Below are 16,303 nucleotides of genomic sequence, written 5' to 3'. Positions count from 1 at the left end.
GTGTGTGTGTGTGTGTGTGTGTGTGGTAGTTTGGATGCTCTCATACCAGCAGTGTTTCAGAAGGATGGGAGATGTGATGGAGTGTGTGTGTGTGTGTGTGTGTTTGTGTGTTTTGATGTCAACAGTCGGGATGTGCAGCTGATAACCATGGTAACCTCGGTCACCGCCTCCATTTTGGGAGCAAAAATTTTCCCCTGAATTATAATAATATACATAAATAAAACTATGTATCATCAGTACATGAATAAATAATAAAAATAAGTGAAATCATGAATAAATAATGACAAAAACATGGAATATAAATATATAATAATAGGTATTTAAATATAAATGATATATTTGACATAAATAATAACAATTCCAATATATAAATATAAAACTTAATAACAGTAACTATCATTAGTTCTAGGAGTGATATTAGTTGTAGTAGTCGTCATTTCTATGGAATAATAAACAATAATCATAAATTATCATTAAATAAACAACAATCATACATTAAAAAGTAAAACAAAATGTATAATATATGATCTAATAATACTGAATATGATAAAATAATGCCAGAAAAATAAATAAATAATAAAATTAAACAATTAAAAAATATATTGTAAAAAAAAAATAGAAGGATTATATTAATAGAAATAATCTATGTGCACAGATTAAAATAATAATAATAATGATAATGCTAAAAAAAAATGATGTAAATAAAGTTATAACAAATATAGATTTAAAATAAAATCCATAATAACAAATATATTTAAATGATATCAGTGAAATAAACTAACGTATAAAGAACATTATAATAACGCTAAAATATATTTTAAAAAGAAAAAAGTTCTGAAAATTTTCATTATTATTATTGAACAGTAGTAATAAACTCTGAGGTTAGAAACCTGTGTGTGTGTGTGTGTGAGAGTGTGTGTGTGTGTGTGTGTGTGTGTGTGTGTAATAGTTTTTATTCTCTCAGTACCCAATGTGTTCCAGGTCACTGGTCTGAATCACACACAAAGTAGTAAGCCCCTCCTGAGCCACTGTATGCTCACCTGCCACCCAAAGAGAGAGAGAGAGTGTGTGTGTGATGTTGTGTGTGTGTGTGTGTGTGATGTTGTGTGTGTGTGTGTGTGTGTGTCTTGTCCACAAATTGAACTTGTGTCACTGAGAAAGAAAACATTCCTGAGAGAGAGAAAAGACAGACTGTGAAGAAAAGACGTCTAAACGTCCGTCCACGCTCTCTGCAGACAACAAGGAGACTCTGCACCTCCTCCTCCTCCTCCTCCTCCTCCCTCTGTTCCTCCCCCTCATTAGCGGTTCTTCATAATTCATGTGTTTAGATGAAAAATGGATGAACGGCGAGCACGACACCGGCACAGCGGCCTCCCGCGATTAAAAAAAAACCCGACGAGAATTTCAATCCCACTTCTTCCTCCTGCTGCGACAGTCTGAATGTGCCAATAAGATGAGACCAGGACGGAGAATGACGAGGTGAAGGAGCTGCTCTTTGAAGGATCGCTGCACCCAAATCAGAAAACACAGATTTTCAGAACTTACCTCTGATGATGCCGTGCAGATCATTCTGGTTTTGTCCACAAACTTATGCAAGTACTAATCTCAACTCAAGGCCAACCTAGTCAAGCTTCCACCCAAATCTCAGAGTGTCTGGGATGTGAACGACGTCCACTCTGGTCACACAAAGACGTCTGAGTCTACGGGGCGTTCACGACTGAATACTGCGTTTTAGTAGTTGTCCACGACGCCCTAAAAGTCGATTCATTGTGAAAGATCATGTTTTTAAACCCAGTAACAATGATTCGAGTAAAAAGCCATGACTGGTCATGTCAGAAGACACTTCTGAAACTTGGGGTCAGATCCACAGTGTCCACGGTGCATCCGGAGCCGGATTAGTAATTAGTCAATGCACATTGTGAGATGATGGACCTCCAACCTGAGCCAGGTGGAAAGCTACATAAGCAGGCCTTGGGTTGATCTTAGTTTGATCGCTCATGACATCTCAAAACCTACGCCAACAAACCTGTATGATCTGCACGGCTGCGTAGCACCAGAGGTGAGCGGTGAACAGAGTGATGTCAGAGGTTTTTCGTCCTCGATACAAAGATTTCTCAGACTGTCCGAACGTGCACACTCATCATGTTTTATTGCTTGTGCAAGTTCTGCAGCCAAAAGACCCAAAAAATTCCTCCTCGCTGTCGAATGCCAGTTATGCTGACTGGAAAAAGTCTTCCAGCAGCTCGTCGGTCATTTTCTCACTGGGGGATAAATTAGAGCTCAGGAAGGAGCCTTTAACACTGATAACTGTCAGTGGCGAGCAGAGAGAATACTTCAGCCTTCTGACTGCAGCGAGCCTCATAAATATTCAGATGTGGGAATACTTGGTTTGAGGGGGAGGCGGGGCCTGGAAGCGGCTTCGCCCGAGCAGCGGAGGGACCGCCGTTGTTGTCATGTGGCAACCGGGGAGGCAATAACGGACGCAGCGTACCGGGACGCCACATTGTGTGAATCCCTGTAATTATAGTCTCTGTTGTCTGTGTGTGTGTGTGTGTGTCTGTAAACAGGAAGTGTGTGTGCATCACACACACACACCTGTGGCCCTCGTGCCAAAGAGGAACTCGAGGCCCTTCAGAGACGGAGCTGTCGTCTCCGTTCCACTCGTGATCCGCGCACTAATCAACACTCGTTTATCGTCAATTGTTTTTTTTTTGTTTTTTTTTGTGAGCGTGTACCGTCGCCGCCGCCGCCGTCCTCCGCGTCTCACGAGGTCATGTCAGAGCCAGCGGTGGGTTTGGCGGCTCATCATGGCCGACGCTGAAAGGAATCGGCGCTGGCTAATTATCAGCTGTGCGCCTTCAAAGAACATTATCAGCACAAAGACCTGCAATTATACCCACACTCGCACACCCTCACACCCTCTATCACCCCTGTTTCCGCCATCAGCTCTTCCTCCTCCCCAAACTGTCTCCTTTTCTCTGCACTCGTTTTTTTTTTTAAGCGCTACGACTCCCATGACCCTCCTTCTCCTCCATCCCTGCTCCATCTTTCCGAGCCCTGTTTCCATTTCCTGTTGTCCGTTTATCCGTCCCCGTCCTCCCAATTCCAGCACCACCCTCCCCTCTTTTCAGCTCCCTTGTTTCCACTTTTCCTATCTCTGTCTTCACCCCCTCCCCTCCTTCCATCCTCCACCTCCACCATCCTCCTCCTCCACCCTCCTCCTCCTCCCAGCTCCTCTTCTTCCTCCTGGCCCAAAACAGACGCTTAAATAACGAGCCCGGTGTCAGTCAAACCGCCAGAGAGCTTCATTAGAGGAGGAGAGCGCACAGGATCAAATTACACGCCCAGTTCTCTTTTGTGTGTGTGTGTGTGTGTGTGTGTGTGTGTGTGTGTGTGTTTGCAGGGGATTGTGGGAGGTTGGCGGCGGCGGCGGCGGCGGTGATGGTGGTGGTGAAGGCAGTGGAGAGGAAGTAAACACACGTTGTGGAATGACGCAGCTGTGTGTCGGATTAGCGCGTGACACACACACCGCTCGTGTGTGTGTGTGTGTGTGTGTGTGTGTGTGTGTTTCTCCAATCAGAGAGGAAAAACAAAAAGCAAAACTATTTTGCCTAATTATTCACAGCCACAGTCGTCGACTCTTTTGTGTTTCGCTTCGTCTCCGCCGGCGTCTCGTCTTCTGTGCCGGATCTTGTTTTTTTTTTTAGTATTTTTTTGATCTGAGCTCATTCACCTGCTGGATTCAGACTCATACTATATAGACTTATTATTATAAAAATCAATATCATCCAGGTCCGCAGAGAGATAAAGATGCAGGCTTTTGTCCATCTGATCGCTGTAGCTCAACATTTTATCCCTTTTCTTCTCACGGAGGAGTTAAACTGATAAAAAAACCCAATAACAAATGAGATAAAACTTTAATTTATCAGGCTTCAGAGTTACTTAAAGGACTACATCTGCAGTCTGACATGATCCAGCCCATTAAAAACGCATATTCTTTACATTACGGCTGCGTATTTTCCGTGCACGAGACTTCTTAGATGGGTTTCTTACCGTCAGCCATTAGACGCAGATCATTTCATTAAGGGATGAGCTTGAAGCTGCTGCGACTTTCAGTTCATCCGTCACCGTGAACGTTTCGACACCTTTGTTGGCTACTGTAAAAAATGAGTTTTTCTTCGTATGCACGAGCAAAAATATGTTTCAAAAGAGTCCGAACTCACAGCGGATTATTATTTAGCTACAATATCCGAGTCATCATGAAGCCACGGTACCTCATACATGCAGAACACTTGTAGAGGAGCTACTCGTCTCAACGAGTCAAAGAAGTGCATGTACACGAATAATCTGCTCGGTTACGGCAAGAAAAATCAGTTTCACCCCGAAAACAAACAACAGCATCAATAAAAACAAAGCATGGTTAATGACGATGATTAAAGCCACATCTGCTGATGCATAATGGATCCTATCAGGGGCCTTAACACTAAACTATAATATTTAACAAGTGAGCTTTATGTGTGATTATAATACCCGTCATAAAGCATCATAGTTATACGCGTTATAAGTCTTTATGAGCGTGCTTATGATGTTAAATGAATCGAACAGGTGAAGGAGCGTTCCTTCTTTCTCCTCTCCGTGTTGGAAGACGTGTGGCGGTGCGTTGATGGTTTTCAGGGCAGGATATTCGTCCTTTTTCCTGTTAACTCTGCCTCAGATGAGAAATAGGTACAGCTATTTTAAGATCGGCCCTTATTTAAACCTTCTTCTCCCCTCCTCTCGCTTGATCTGTCGCTCTGTCGCCGAAGGCTTTAGTTTAATGACCCTCCTCGGCCGTGGATCTGAGTCACGTCACATCTCTCCTTTCCAATTTCCCTTTTGTTTCTCCCTCTGCCTGTTCACCACCTCGTCTCATCGTCCTCCCGTCCTTCTACATCGCCACGCCGCCCATCCCTCCCCAAAAACAACACCGCCAACATCACTCCGGTTGCTGGAGCTGAAACGCCTGTTGATGTAGTCAGTGTTTGGCCTGAAGCCTGGAGATACACTGCACGCCTCATTGAGGATGAGGCCAAAGGGAAGAGATAGAGCGGGGGAGGAGGAGGGGGAAGAGAATAAAACATGGATAACAGTACCTTTGTATCGGTCCAGAGAGGTCACTGGCGTCCTGCCTGCAAGACAAGAAGAAAAACAGAAGATGTGTGAAAACCTGAAGGAAAAATATTTTTTTTTAAACCATGAAATCTAAATTTATGTAAGAATATAAAGTAAGTGAACCAAAACATTCATTGTCACCAGAAATCTATTCCTCTTAAAGCATTGTAATCAACTGAATACCCCTCACCTCACCCTCTCCTTGAAGGATAACTTTAATGGTGACAAAACTTATGATAAAAGAGATACTACTACTACTGTAGATACACCATGAAAGAGGACCCACTCCCTCTGTGTTAAAGTTAAGGTAACAAGAACACACAAGTCTTATTTTCAGGTGATTACCAATGAAACCAAAGTTCATTCTGCCATATTCTGATAAGAGACACATTGGACCTTTAATTAGTTGTGTTTCCATCCAAATCTATCACAAGTTTTAACAACATTGTGAGGAATTCAGCAAAAGAAAATGCAAATGAAGGTAAATGAGATGAGCAGCAGGTGGCGCCGATTCTCCAATCAGAAAACCAGAAAAAAGAAGAGGGCGGAAACAAGATGATGTCGGTCAAAGTCAAGAGGTACAAAAAAAAAAGAACAAGAAAACAGGAAGTGAGTCAGACGTTTGTGTTTGTTTCATATGTTGACGTGAAGAAGGTTATGTCAGATTATAGAGTCATGGGAAACAGCTGATTAGTCATGTGACTTCAATGTTTGCTATGTCGCAACTTATTCAGAATGAGTTCTTCCATGTAGCATGAAGTGCACAAACTGAAAAGACCTCAAGCGAGTAATAACCACACCAAGTTTTCTGCAAATTTTTTGCCTTTTTTAAAATTTATTTTGACAAAACTTGATGTGTCAGCCTTGTTATGAATTGTTGACTTGTCCAGGGTGACCCCCACCTCTAGCCCAATGCCAGCTGTGATTGGCTGCAGCCCCCAGCGACTGATAAGAATAATGAAAATGAATGGTTGGATGGATAAAGGCCCGTATTCTCAAACTCTACGCCGATGACATTCTGCTGTCCGTATGACATTTTCCAACATTTGCTTTAAAGACACAAAAATCTGCACTACATTACTTACACATAGACAAACTTCATGGACTGCACATTGCGCCCCCCCTGTGTTTCCAACCCTGTGCCAACCCTGGCAACATTTCCTACCCGCCGTACCTCACCCACACTGCCTGCTTCCAAACTCAAACAGCCCCGCAGAGGAGCTTGTAGCTAGTTTGGCTACTTTTTTTTTTAATAGCAGAAGTAAAACAGTTGGGCGCCGGTGAAGGCTGCGGTTCTGGAAATGCGACACAAATCACACAAGATGCTGGCAAAACAACACACACACACACACTGAGCCATCTGAATAGTAAATTGGACTTGTCTGTCCTTGGGAACAGGAGAGAGACTCAGGTCCGCTGGGTTTTCTCCATAATTCCCTGCTGTTTCCTCTTTCTCTCTCCTTCCCCTTTTTGTTTCATCCCTTCCTCCAAACCTCTGTTCCTCTTCCACTGCATGTAAATAAATTGGTCCCTAGGCCCCACCACTAGACAATGTGTATTAGTGTGTGTGTGTGTGTGTGTGTGTGCGACAGTATTACAGACACACAAACACAACCCTCCAGAGCTTAGAGCTGCACCGAATTAGCCCGTGTTTTATGTCACAGAGGTAAATAAAATAATAATGAATTAACAATGGTGTCATTAATAACCAGTGCGTGTGTGTGTGTGTGTGTGTGTGTGTGTGTTATGATGAAATGCTGAGAAAAAACTCCTCGCTCCTCCTCAACACAGAGGCCAATCACTCCTATCGCCACTCTTTGCATTTCAAAGACGCACTCTTGTCTGTTTCATCTCCGAACCACTGAACGCTCATCCTGTTATCCCGCAACACACACACACACCTATTAACACACACACTCCATTTTCCCAACGCTATGAATTATGAAAAAAGTGTAAATGGAACATCAAACACACACACACACACACCATCCCTCGTATTTGTTACATATCCAAGCAAAAGATTTACGCCCCACCTTCATCACTCATCAGGTCATGTGTTACTGCAACAGAGACGCTAATAAAACTTCATTAGAGGAACCTCATGAGTGTGATCAACCACAGGTTTGTCTCATTTAGTCGATATTAAGTCGAGGATGGTGAAATCTGATGAATCCAGGATCTTAGATTCAAGACGTTAGCCGGCTTTGTGCCTGAACTATCTGAAAAATCTTCATTTAAAAACTAATTTACTCTCGTGTTTAGTTTTTGGACTTGCATTGAGAGCGTCTGGATTCATGCAGTGGCTTCAAACTTTGCTTTAATTTTAAAGAGTTGTTTCGAAAAATGAATCTCTACATTTGGTAACATAAGAACTCGTTAACGTGGTTTGTTTTTGAGTTCACCTGTCAGTCAAACGCCGTGGCCAATACTCTTTAAAAACTAACAGGCCTAACTAAACTGATTAACTAAGACAAAGATGGAAATCCAAATTATTCAAGAACCAAAATCTCTTTGTCCAATTCAACTAATCCAAATCTTAACCAACACCAAATCAATGGTTCCATCCTGCTTTCATCAACTCAGAAACATCTCGAGGATCAGTTTTTCTTTCTGTCCAAAATATGGAAAATGTTCTTCTTTGCTTTCTGGCACCAGCTCGTCCAAAACTACCAGGACTGAGAAACATAATCACGTCACGCGGATGCTGGCTGAGATTACTGATGACTTAACTGACTTTTTAGTGCCCTATCTTACTTCTAGCTTCGTCCCTGGTTGTTCCAAGGTCTGTTATTATTATTATTATTGCCTCAAAGATAAAATGGCACAAAGTTTAAAACGAAGCAGTTTGTCCTGGTTCGTAACAGGTTGACATTTTCAGGTTTTGTTTGTGTAGAAATGTAGAGAGAAAAGCTTTTTTAAAATTCTAAATTACCGCAAAGACTTCTTCGACTGCACAACAGACCACTTTAGGTCTGAGCGGTATCTTACCCTTTCAACATTTCCCTCCGACCGGAATCTTATTAGCTGCCTCGCTTCCAGAGCCACTTAAAAAATAAGCACGTCTCTTTACAGAGCAAGTGATAATTTGTGGAAAACAAAAAAGCTTTTAGGTTTGATTTGGAGAGTATCAGTTGCTCCTTTTTAGTCGAGCAGACAAGATTTGGGTCAGAATTGATCACCAGGATGGAGACAGATGGGAAAAACGGCGTCCAGATGGAAACAGGCCAGACTTATGTTTCACGACCGACAGCTTTTTGGCGACGGCCGTGAACCCGAGCACAAACTCCTGCCGGGCCTCAGCGCCGCTGCGGGCCTGGCGGAGACGTAAAACGAAGCTGAAACGTGAGGGAGTCCTCGGGCGACGGTGCCAGAGCCGTCGCAAAGACGGAGCAGGTGGCAGGACCCGCCGAGTACCACCGGTGTATTTGGACACACACTTATCTGACAACAAATGTGAACGCACTGTGCATCAGTAAGACATGTAGGGAGACACTACGAGGCAGCTGTCGCACCATCGACGACAAGAGCATTCCCACGTCGGAGCTTTTAAAGTGATTTCCCTCCTTTGTCTCTCTCTGTCTTTAATAAACACAAACTGATATTGGAAGTGACATGGATGCTTCGGTTATGGTGTGAAACACGAGATACCGTGCTGATACCCTCGTGGGATTGGTGTTAACCCATTATCAATGGCACAAGAAAAGCAGGTTACTGGAAGAAATCAGGTTACAGAAGGAAATCAGAGAATGAGTTCACATGGACCGCAGTAACCTGGTTACTGCAAAAAACCTGCAGCACGACGAGGCTGAACTTTACCGCTCTGCTGCGGAAACCACGAAACGATCGCTCTTCTTTTTGGGTATCTATTTCTGATTGGGACTTTAGGTCAGTTCACTCAAAATGCACTGTCCACTAATGCAGTCTGAGCCAGGCTAGATAGATTTCTACCTCTACAGGTACAATCAAGATGAATGAATTATGTTTGTGGCATTAAGAAAATGACATTTCCAGAAACGACGGCCGTGTTCCTCTGGGTACTTTCAGTTTTTATTAGAAAGAAGGAAACAAGTCTCCTTGAAAATTGTTGATGGTGACGCTCGGAACATCGTTTCTGAAAATATAAGTGGCTGACTTTAATGTATTTTGTTTTTTTTTTAATACGAGAAAAATAAACATGTACCACTGCTTTGTTTTTCTAATTTGCGTGATGCGGCTTTAATCATTTCAGACACAAGGACGCAGCACTTTAAGTAATGACTTTCACTTTCACCAGCCATCGCCGAGGGAACTTTTCCTCTGTCTGAAGTCTTTATCATGCACGTGTGCTCTTGTATGACTATACATAGCCACGAAAATAGGTTCCCCCATCAGAAGCAAAGATTCAGACCAGGTTTTATATATGTATATATATATATATATATATATATAATAATATATATATATATATATATATATATACACACTACGTGTGAGAACTCAGGTTTCTGCATGAAAAAACAAAACAAGAATAACCTTTTTATTTAGTTCACACAAACGCATGACTCTCACGGCTCAGACTCACTCTGATGCCAGTGTGTTAGGCACGCCTAACTAAAACTAATTCAGTCTGATACAACAGGTCTGCAATAAATCCTCCTATGTGACAGTTTCAACGTTCAGCTTGTCTTGAAGGTGTTGAGTCAACTTTACGGTCATTTTGGAGGTTATACCGTAATTTTCGGGCTATTGAGCGCACCTGAATATAAGCCGCACCAGCTACATTTTAAAAGAAAACAAATTTTGTACATATATAGGCCGCACCTGAATATAAGCCGAATATAAGGTTTTCATGTTGTAACATGAGATATTTACACAGAAAGACGGTACATGGAAAATTTTTGTTTTTGTTTTAATTTAAGACGCGCTTTGTTTTAAACTGTGCCTGAAAATCTGCAATATGGCACCAACACCCCGTCAACACGGGATGCCAAGATTACGTACAGTACCTCCGTTTCCTTCTTTGACGGCCAGATCGATTGCCTTTAACTTAAAAGCTGCATCATCTGCATTTCTTCGTGTGTTTTCCATGATCCGGGTGCGTGCATGATGCGCAAAATGACAGTTCAAAATCAAAACTAGTGTCTTCTTCGGCGCATAATCTTTCCCCACATGTCTGTCTTACTTTTACTGCCCCCCGGTGGCCGTTGGCAAGTAAAAATCAAAAAATTAGCCGCACCGTTGTATAGGCCGGGTTCAAAGCATGTGAAAAAAGTAGCGGCTTATAGTCCGAAAATTACGGTAGTTTGTGGTGCTGTTATTTTGTCCACCCCATCCATATCAAAGATAGTAGGCTGAATAACAGAAACACCTCACTGTATAATGCATTGTAACGATCAAGCAACATTGTGTAGAAAGTGGTATTTGCCCAGCTCCTGTTCTGGCACGACACTGACTCCGCTCCCCACTAACACTCTTCTTTCTTTCAAAAACGCGACTAACATTTGCGAACGATGAATTGTTCAGTTTGATATTCGATCGTTCTAAAAGCCTTTAAAGCGTCTCCAGCTCAGTCTGTCGCTTACAAAATGTTTCTTCATCCTCCTCCTCCTCCTCCTCCTCCTCTCTGCAGCCCATCTGTGTCATTTTAACACTCTGCTTTAACACTTCTCTCCCTCTCACCTGCCATCCCGCCTTTCGCGTACACGCAACCCGCTTCGCGTATACCGTACCCACGATCCCCGACCAATCAACACATCCAAACGCACCCATCTTTAAACACAGATAAACGCATTCGCACACTTGACTTTCACACCCTCCCAAGACTTCCCACTTCGTCTGAATCTTATCTCCATCACAGTTGTGTGTGTGTGTGTGTGTGTGTGTGTGTGATAGTGTGCTATTTGTGTATGTGTTTGTGCGAGACAGCCGGTGTCATGCTGCCAAACTGTGCCAGGTCTTAAGATGATGTCAGATGTGGGCTGCTGGCCCGCCTCCAGATGCATCTAAACTCTCCCATTGGAGGATGAGTCTCATAGACGGCCGTGCCAATGCGACGAACGAGGATTGGACGAAACGGAGACCTGAGCGACACCAACGAGCTGCCGCTTCATTAATCATCCTCTGACTGATGCTGCATTCATGGCGTATCCCGTTGCACCGGAAAGGACACAACTTGGAGTGACTCAATAATTAATAAGAGCACTGAGGAACTGTTACGATCAAAGGTTTGGTGGTGACAGGATTTTACAGGTTTCAGCAAAAACTATGGAAAATTTGCAAACCTCTGCTGCAGCACAATCCACTTCTCAGATGTCCATCTGTAAAAACTTCTGCTTGGTCAGTTCCCTCTATGCTTCAAAATATAACGCTCTAAGTACATTTATAGCGTCATGTCTGGACCATAGACTAATTAAAACATGGACGTAGTATCCGTGACGCCGAAGCTCAGTGTGGCAGTCCTGCCTCCACTGGTTAAACGCTCTTAATCCTGCATAACTTTAAGCCTTAATATAACCTGAACAGGTGAGTTGTATATAAATTCACCCTCAGTACAGTTGTCATGAACGGGGAAATTAGCTACAGAGACCAAAACTGTTTTTTGTACCAGGCTGTAAACATGTTTATTTCTGCTGTGAAGTTGGACATTTGGACATGGGGACTTATGGAGACTGACTCACTTCTGGAGCCAGCCTCTAGTGGACGTTAGAGGAGCTGCAGTTTTTGGGGTGTTGGCTTCATTTCACAGCCACGGAGGTTGCCGCTTGGTCTGGATGCAGTCCTTGAAATCAGGACTAGTACTGGTGACAGGACTTTCACCCAGGAGGCCGCTGTTCGTGTCCGACAAACACTGATACATTGCATGAATCTCAGTTACCGCAGATACGCAACATAACTTATTATCTCCTCCCGAAGCTAAAAGCCTTGTGCGTTTTCGTGCCCATTTATTACATCGCCCGATTCGTAGAGAACCAACGTAACACAGATTTATGTTCTCAGCGATACATTTGAGCTCATAATTCATGACAGCAAAATTAAGTGTGTATGTTGTGATAAAACGACCTCACTACATCCATTTCCTTGTAATCTCAAAGAGTGCTGAGACGAACTGTACCTTCTTACATTATATATGCATTATGTATGCATTATCTTAACTACAAAGACCCCGGGACCCCTCGAGAAGAAGAAATATGTGCAGCTGCTAATGAGCATCTCGACAAACACATTTATGTTAACGCATGCTAATGCAGCGCTGCCATTTGATAAATAATAAATAAAAAACAAAACAAAATGTTGATTCCGGTGTGGAAATAATAAAACATAATTTTACAGTCTGTTCAATCAGCAATTCAAATGGAACTACTCCACGTCGGATGCTGACATCGCTGGGAAACGGCCATTACGGCGTAATACGCTGCAGTAAAACCGTGCATGTGTGCGCAATAAAAAAGACTCTGGAACAAGTGCCCCAACAGGCTTCATCCACCGTGTGTGTGTGTGTGTGTGTGTGTGTGTGTGTGTGTGTGCACGTGGGTTAGCAGGGATGCATGCGGTCATGCATGCATGTGTGACATATTGAGGACATTTAAATGCAGTGAGAGAAACGACCCGAGCCGTAAAGGGGTGGACAAAAGGGAGAAGCGGTGGCAGGCCTCATTTACCTCGTGATATTCAAAGGGTATGCAGGCTGCACACCTTCACACATACATGCATGCATGTCGTATGTACGTGTGTGTGTGTGTGTGTGTGTGTTGCTGTGTGTGTGTTGCTGTGTGACCACTGCAAATTGTCCAACAACCTAAACTCAGTGAAGTAGACTCCTGAATCATCCATCATGCCTCTTGGGAAAGAAAAGAGAGAGAGAGAGAGACCTCCCCTCTTTTTGTCTCTTCCTCCCTCCCTCCCGCCTCCTCTTTAATAATAACCCCTCTACACCCGCCTCCCCCACCTCCCCCTTCTCTCTTCTCCCCATTTAATAACAGCGCAACAGATCAGCTCCATTAGCCCGGACCTCCTCACACATGCAAATGAGGCCGGCGTTATGGAGGCACGCGTCACGCATTACTGATGCCGCCCTCCCCCGACCCGTCACTGCTCGCAAACACAACAAACTCTGCATGTGTGTGTGTGTGTGTGTATGTGTGTGTTACAACAGTGCGTAAATTGAGATGCATTAAGGTTGTGATTGGGCCCATGCATACGATGCCAGTGTGTGTGTATGTGTGGAGCTCGAGAGCGAGGCCATTACCAGTTGGCCGGATGATAAGATGGTGCAAAGAGAACATTGGAAGGAGGACGAAGGTTGGAGGAGGCGTCACAGAAAGGGGGAAATTAGACGTGAGGAGTCGGGCTGGTTGAGAGAATATTGAACAAAGCAGTTTGTTGTGAAGTTTCTGTGGCATTTTGCAATGTGCGTTACATCTAACGTGAGTCTGAATTCATAAAATTACGTGTTGCCTATGTCATGACAATGACATGAATGGTCGTTGCTGTGACATGCTGGATATTTGCTGTCGGTACCACCTACAGATGTAGCGAGAAGTTCGGAGAGTGCTGCAGGAGGTCAGTCATTGGCTGGTTGTACAAAATATGACACCAACTTTGACACCAATGGCCGAAGCTTGCGTCCCATCTTCTACCAACATTAGTACCTCATCTCCTTAACAGTCTTTCCTTATCCTCCGAGTTTGTTCAGAACATAATGATGCACTTGTCATTATATTTTAAGACCCACACAAACCCAACCCAAACCTGACCTGACTCGTAAACCACCAACTTTTTATGGTTTAGGACGGAGTGCTGCATCCTCGGGCTGGGAACAGCTAGAAGATGTCCAGAGTGCCCACAGGACCACAAAAGCGGCTAAATGAACTTTTGTTCTTTATTGTTGAAAAGCAGCAAAACATATAACCCTTCAAAAAAGACAAGAACCGTGTCCATCTATTAGATCTTTCTAAATGTTGTTACTATAAAAGGTTCAACTTGTATCATGAGGAACAGCCGTCAGAAGTTTAATTGTATCATAGACCTCCATCGAAAATGATCTCACTGCTATTTTTCTTGCAAATTCCTGCCGTAGTGGAGCCAAAAGGCTTCAGTGGAAGCATCAATGGACGGGTGTAGAGGTGGATGGATGGATGTTTGGGGGCATCAGTTGAAAACAAAAGGGAAATTTGAGCACTACAAATGTTCTCCGTTGATCGCGGACCCGTAGCGTTCATTGCTCTTTGTAAAAGGTGTTGACAAGAGAGACTAATAGGGAACCTCAATCACACCCTGCTACCTTGTTAGCCTTGACGGATGTGCAACATAATTGAGCTGAAATGATGGTTTGTCATAATTGGAAATAATTAAGGCGCCTTTTGTGGCGACGCTGTTCCAATCCGAAGCTTTCATTAAGCAGGTTCAATACCAGGACCTTGCTTTTGTCCGCTTGAGAAATGGAAATGAGTTGTGTCCTCGTCCACCCTTTTCTTTGGTGCTGCTCTTTCAAAACTATAGATTTGATGAATAAACTTCCTTAAACAATCAAAAGGCCCCGGTGACAAGGCGCCTCATAAAAAGGCCACCTTATCCAGATCCATCGCCGTCCACGTGAATGCGGGGCGATGAAAGCAGCTGGGGAATAAATCAATATCATGAATGCCAGTTCATCATATTGGGAGGTGGCTCAGACCCTGAAATCTCAACCACTAATCTCTTTAATAGTCTGATATTACATTTTAATCCTAGTCTGATTCCTTCACTCTTTCCTTCGGGGCTGTCTGCGCCGACGCCCGTCAAGAACTTGAGGCGAGGAGGAACGGTAAATAGAGAGGTATCAAAATAGAGGTGGATTAAAAAAAAGAAGGAGGAGAGGAGGAGGAGGGGGAAGAAGAGAAATGGTTGGTTTATGGTTTATGGAACGTTGTGGCACGGTGCCATTTCAAGTCTGATTTACAGTGCGGGGGTTGATGGACTGTGAGAGACGGCGAGGCAATAAAGTGATGTCGATGAGAACTGAGGACAAATTGATATGATCATAACATGTCACATTAAAGACAGGCCTGCCATCCATCAACATGATAAAAGGCCTCCTTCATTCCAACACTAACACCACCGCCATTGATCTCAATGCTTCACTTAGCCAACCGCTAACCATTTATGATAACTATCATTATCCAGTTACGCGGATGGTGACGATCTATCAGCGCCATCGTGGTTGAGGAGTCCAAAAAAAGATAAACCCCCCTTGCTAATTTTTCGCCCGGTTCATGAAGGGAAATTAGGTAGAAAAAAAAAAAGAGTTATCTCCCTGGATGTCATAGAATAATGTGATGGTGATGAAATGACAAAGACGGTGTGTAAAGACCCGAGGTTGTTAAGCGCGGTTCGGAAGAGGAAAGTCAACAACGCTTCAACGGGAAAGCTGATAAATCCCCCGCCCCTCGCTCTAACCAACGAGTTTTTGTCGTTACCAGGAGGACGGAGCGCTAATGCCATCAGAGAGAAGAGAGAGCAGAGGAAAAAGCAGCGCTGATGATGGCACCAAACATGCTTTTAAATCACCCTTGAGCAAATCAGTAAATCAATATCAATTAGGCTGTGAAAGAGCCCAAATGGACAACTGGCTTTGTTTTAACTAATGAAGTCTGCGGAGAATCCAATCAGTCCTGCACCCCTCCTCCTCTACCTCCACCTTCCTCCACACCACCACCCCCCACTCCTCATTACTGCCATGACAATGTGGAAACACAGACAGATGCAGATAGACAAAGTCGGGATTGCACTTGTAGATTTGAAACAATTATTTGTGTCAGAATTTTAAAAAAAATCTTGTACAGGCCAGCAACAATCACTGACCTTTCATTTGATGAATATCATGCAAGTTTGATTCGATATCGATCTTCAACACAACAAAGAATCGATGCGTGCAAAACATTTCCAAACTCAGATTACGGTTATTAATAGTCCTGAGAAGTTTTATTATGCTCGGCGTTAATTGATTCATCTGTTGGTCGATGTTATTAGTTCGGTGCAAAGGCCAAATGATGATGAAATGACATTTATGGTTTTAGCAGGGATTATGTGAGTGTATTATTAGACCTGGAACCCAAAGAAACACAACTGCTCAGTCCAATGAGAATGAATTATCTGAGGCGTACGGCAACAAGAAGGTTTCTGGCTTTTGGGTTTA

General features: G+C 43.4%; 1 protein-coding gene across 1 annotated transcript in view; it reads right to left on the bottom strand.

The window, feature by feature from the left end:
* celf2 (cugbp, Elav-like family member 2) overlaps positions 1 to 16,303 on the bottom strand; it is a 201,109-nt gene that overhangs the window by 149,140 nt on the left and 35,666 nt on the right. The window contains exon 2 of the mRNA XM_027272031.1: positions 5,133 to 5,168. Within this exon, the coding sequence (XP_027127832.1) occupies positions 5,133 to 5,168 (36 nt within the window). The remainder of the gene's footprint in view (positions 1 to 5,132; positions 5,169 to 16,303) is intronic.

The sequence above is a fragment of the Larimichthys crocea genome, chromosome XX (genome assembly GCF_000972845.2).
Source record: "Larimichthys crocea isolate SSNF chromosome XX, L_crocea_2.0, whole genome shotgun sequence".
Classification (NCBI taxonomy): Eukaryota; Metazoa; Chordata; class Actinopteri; family Sciaenidae; genus Larimichthys; species Larimichthys crocea.
The sequence above is the reverse complement of the archived record's forward strand: the minus strand, read 5'-3'. Positions and strand labels throughout refer to the sequence as shown.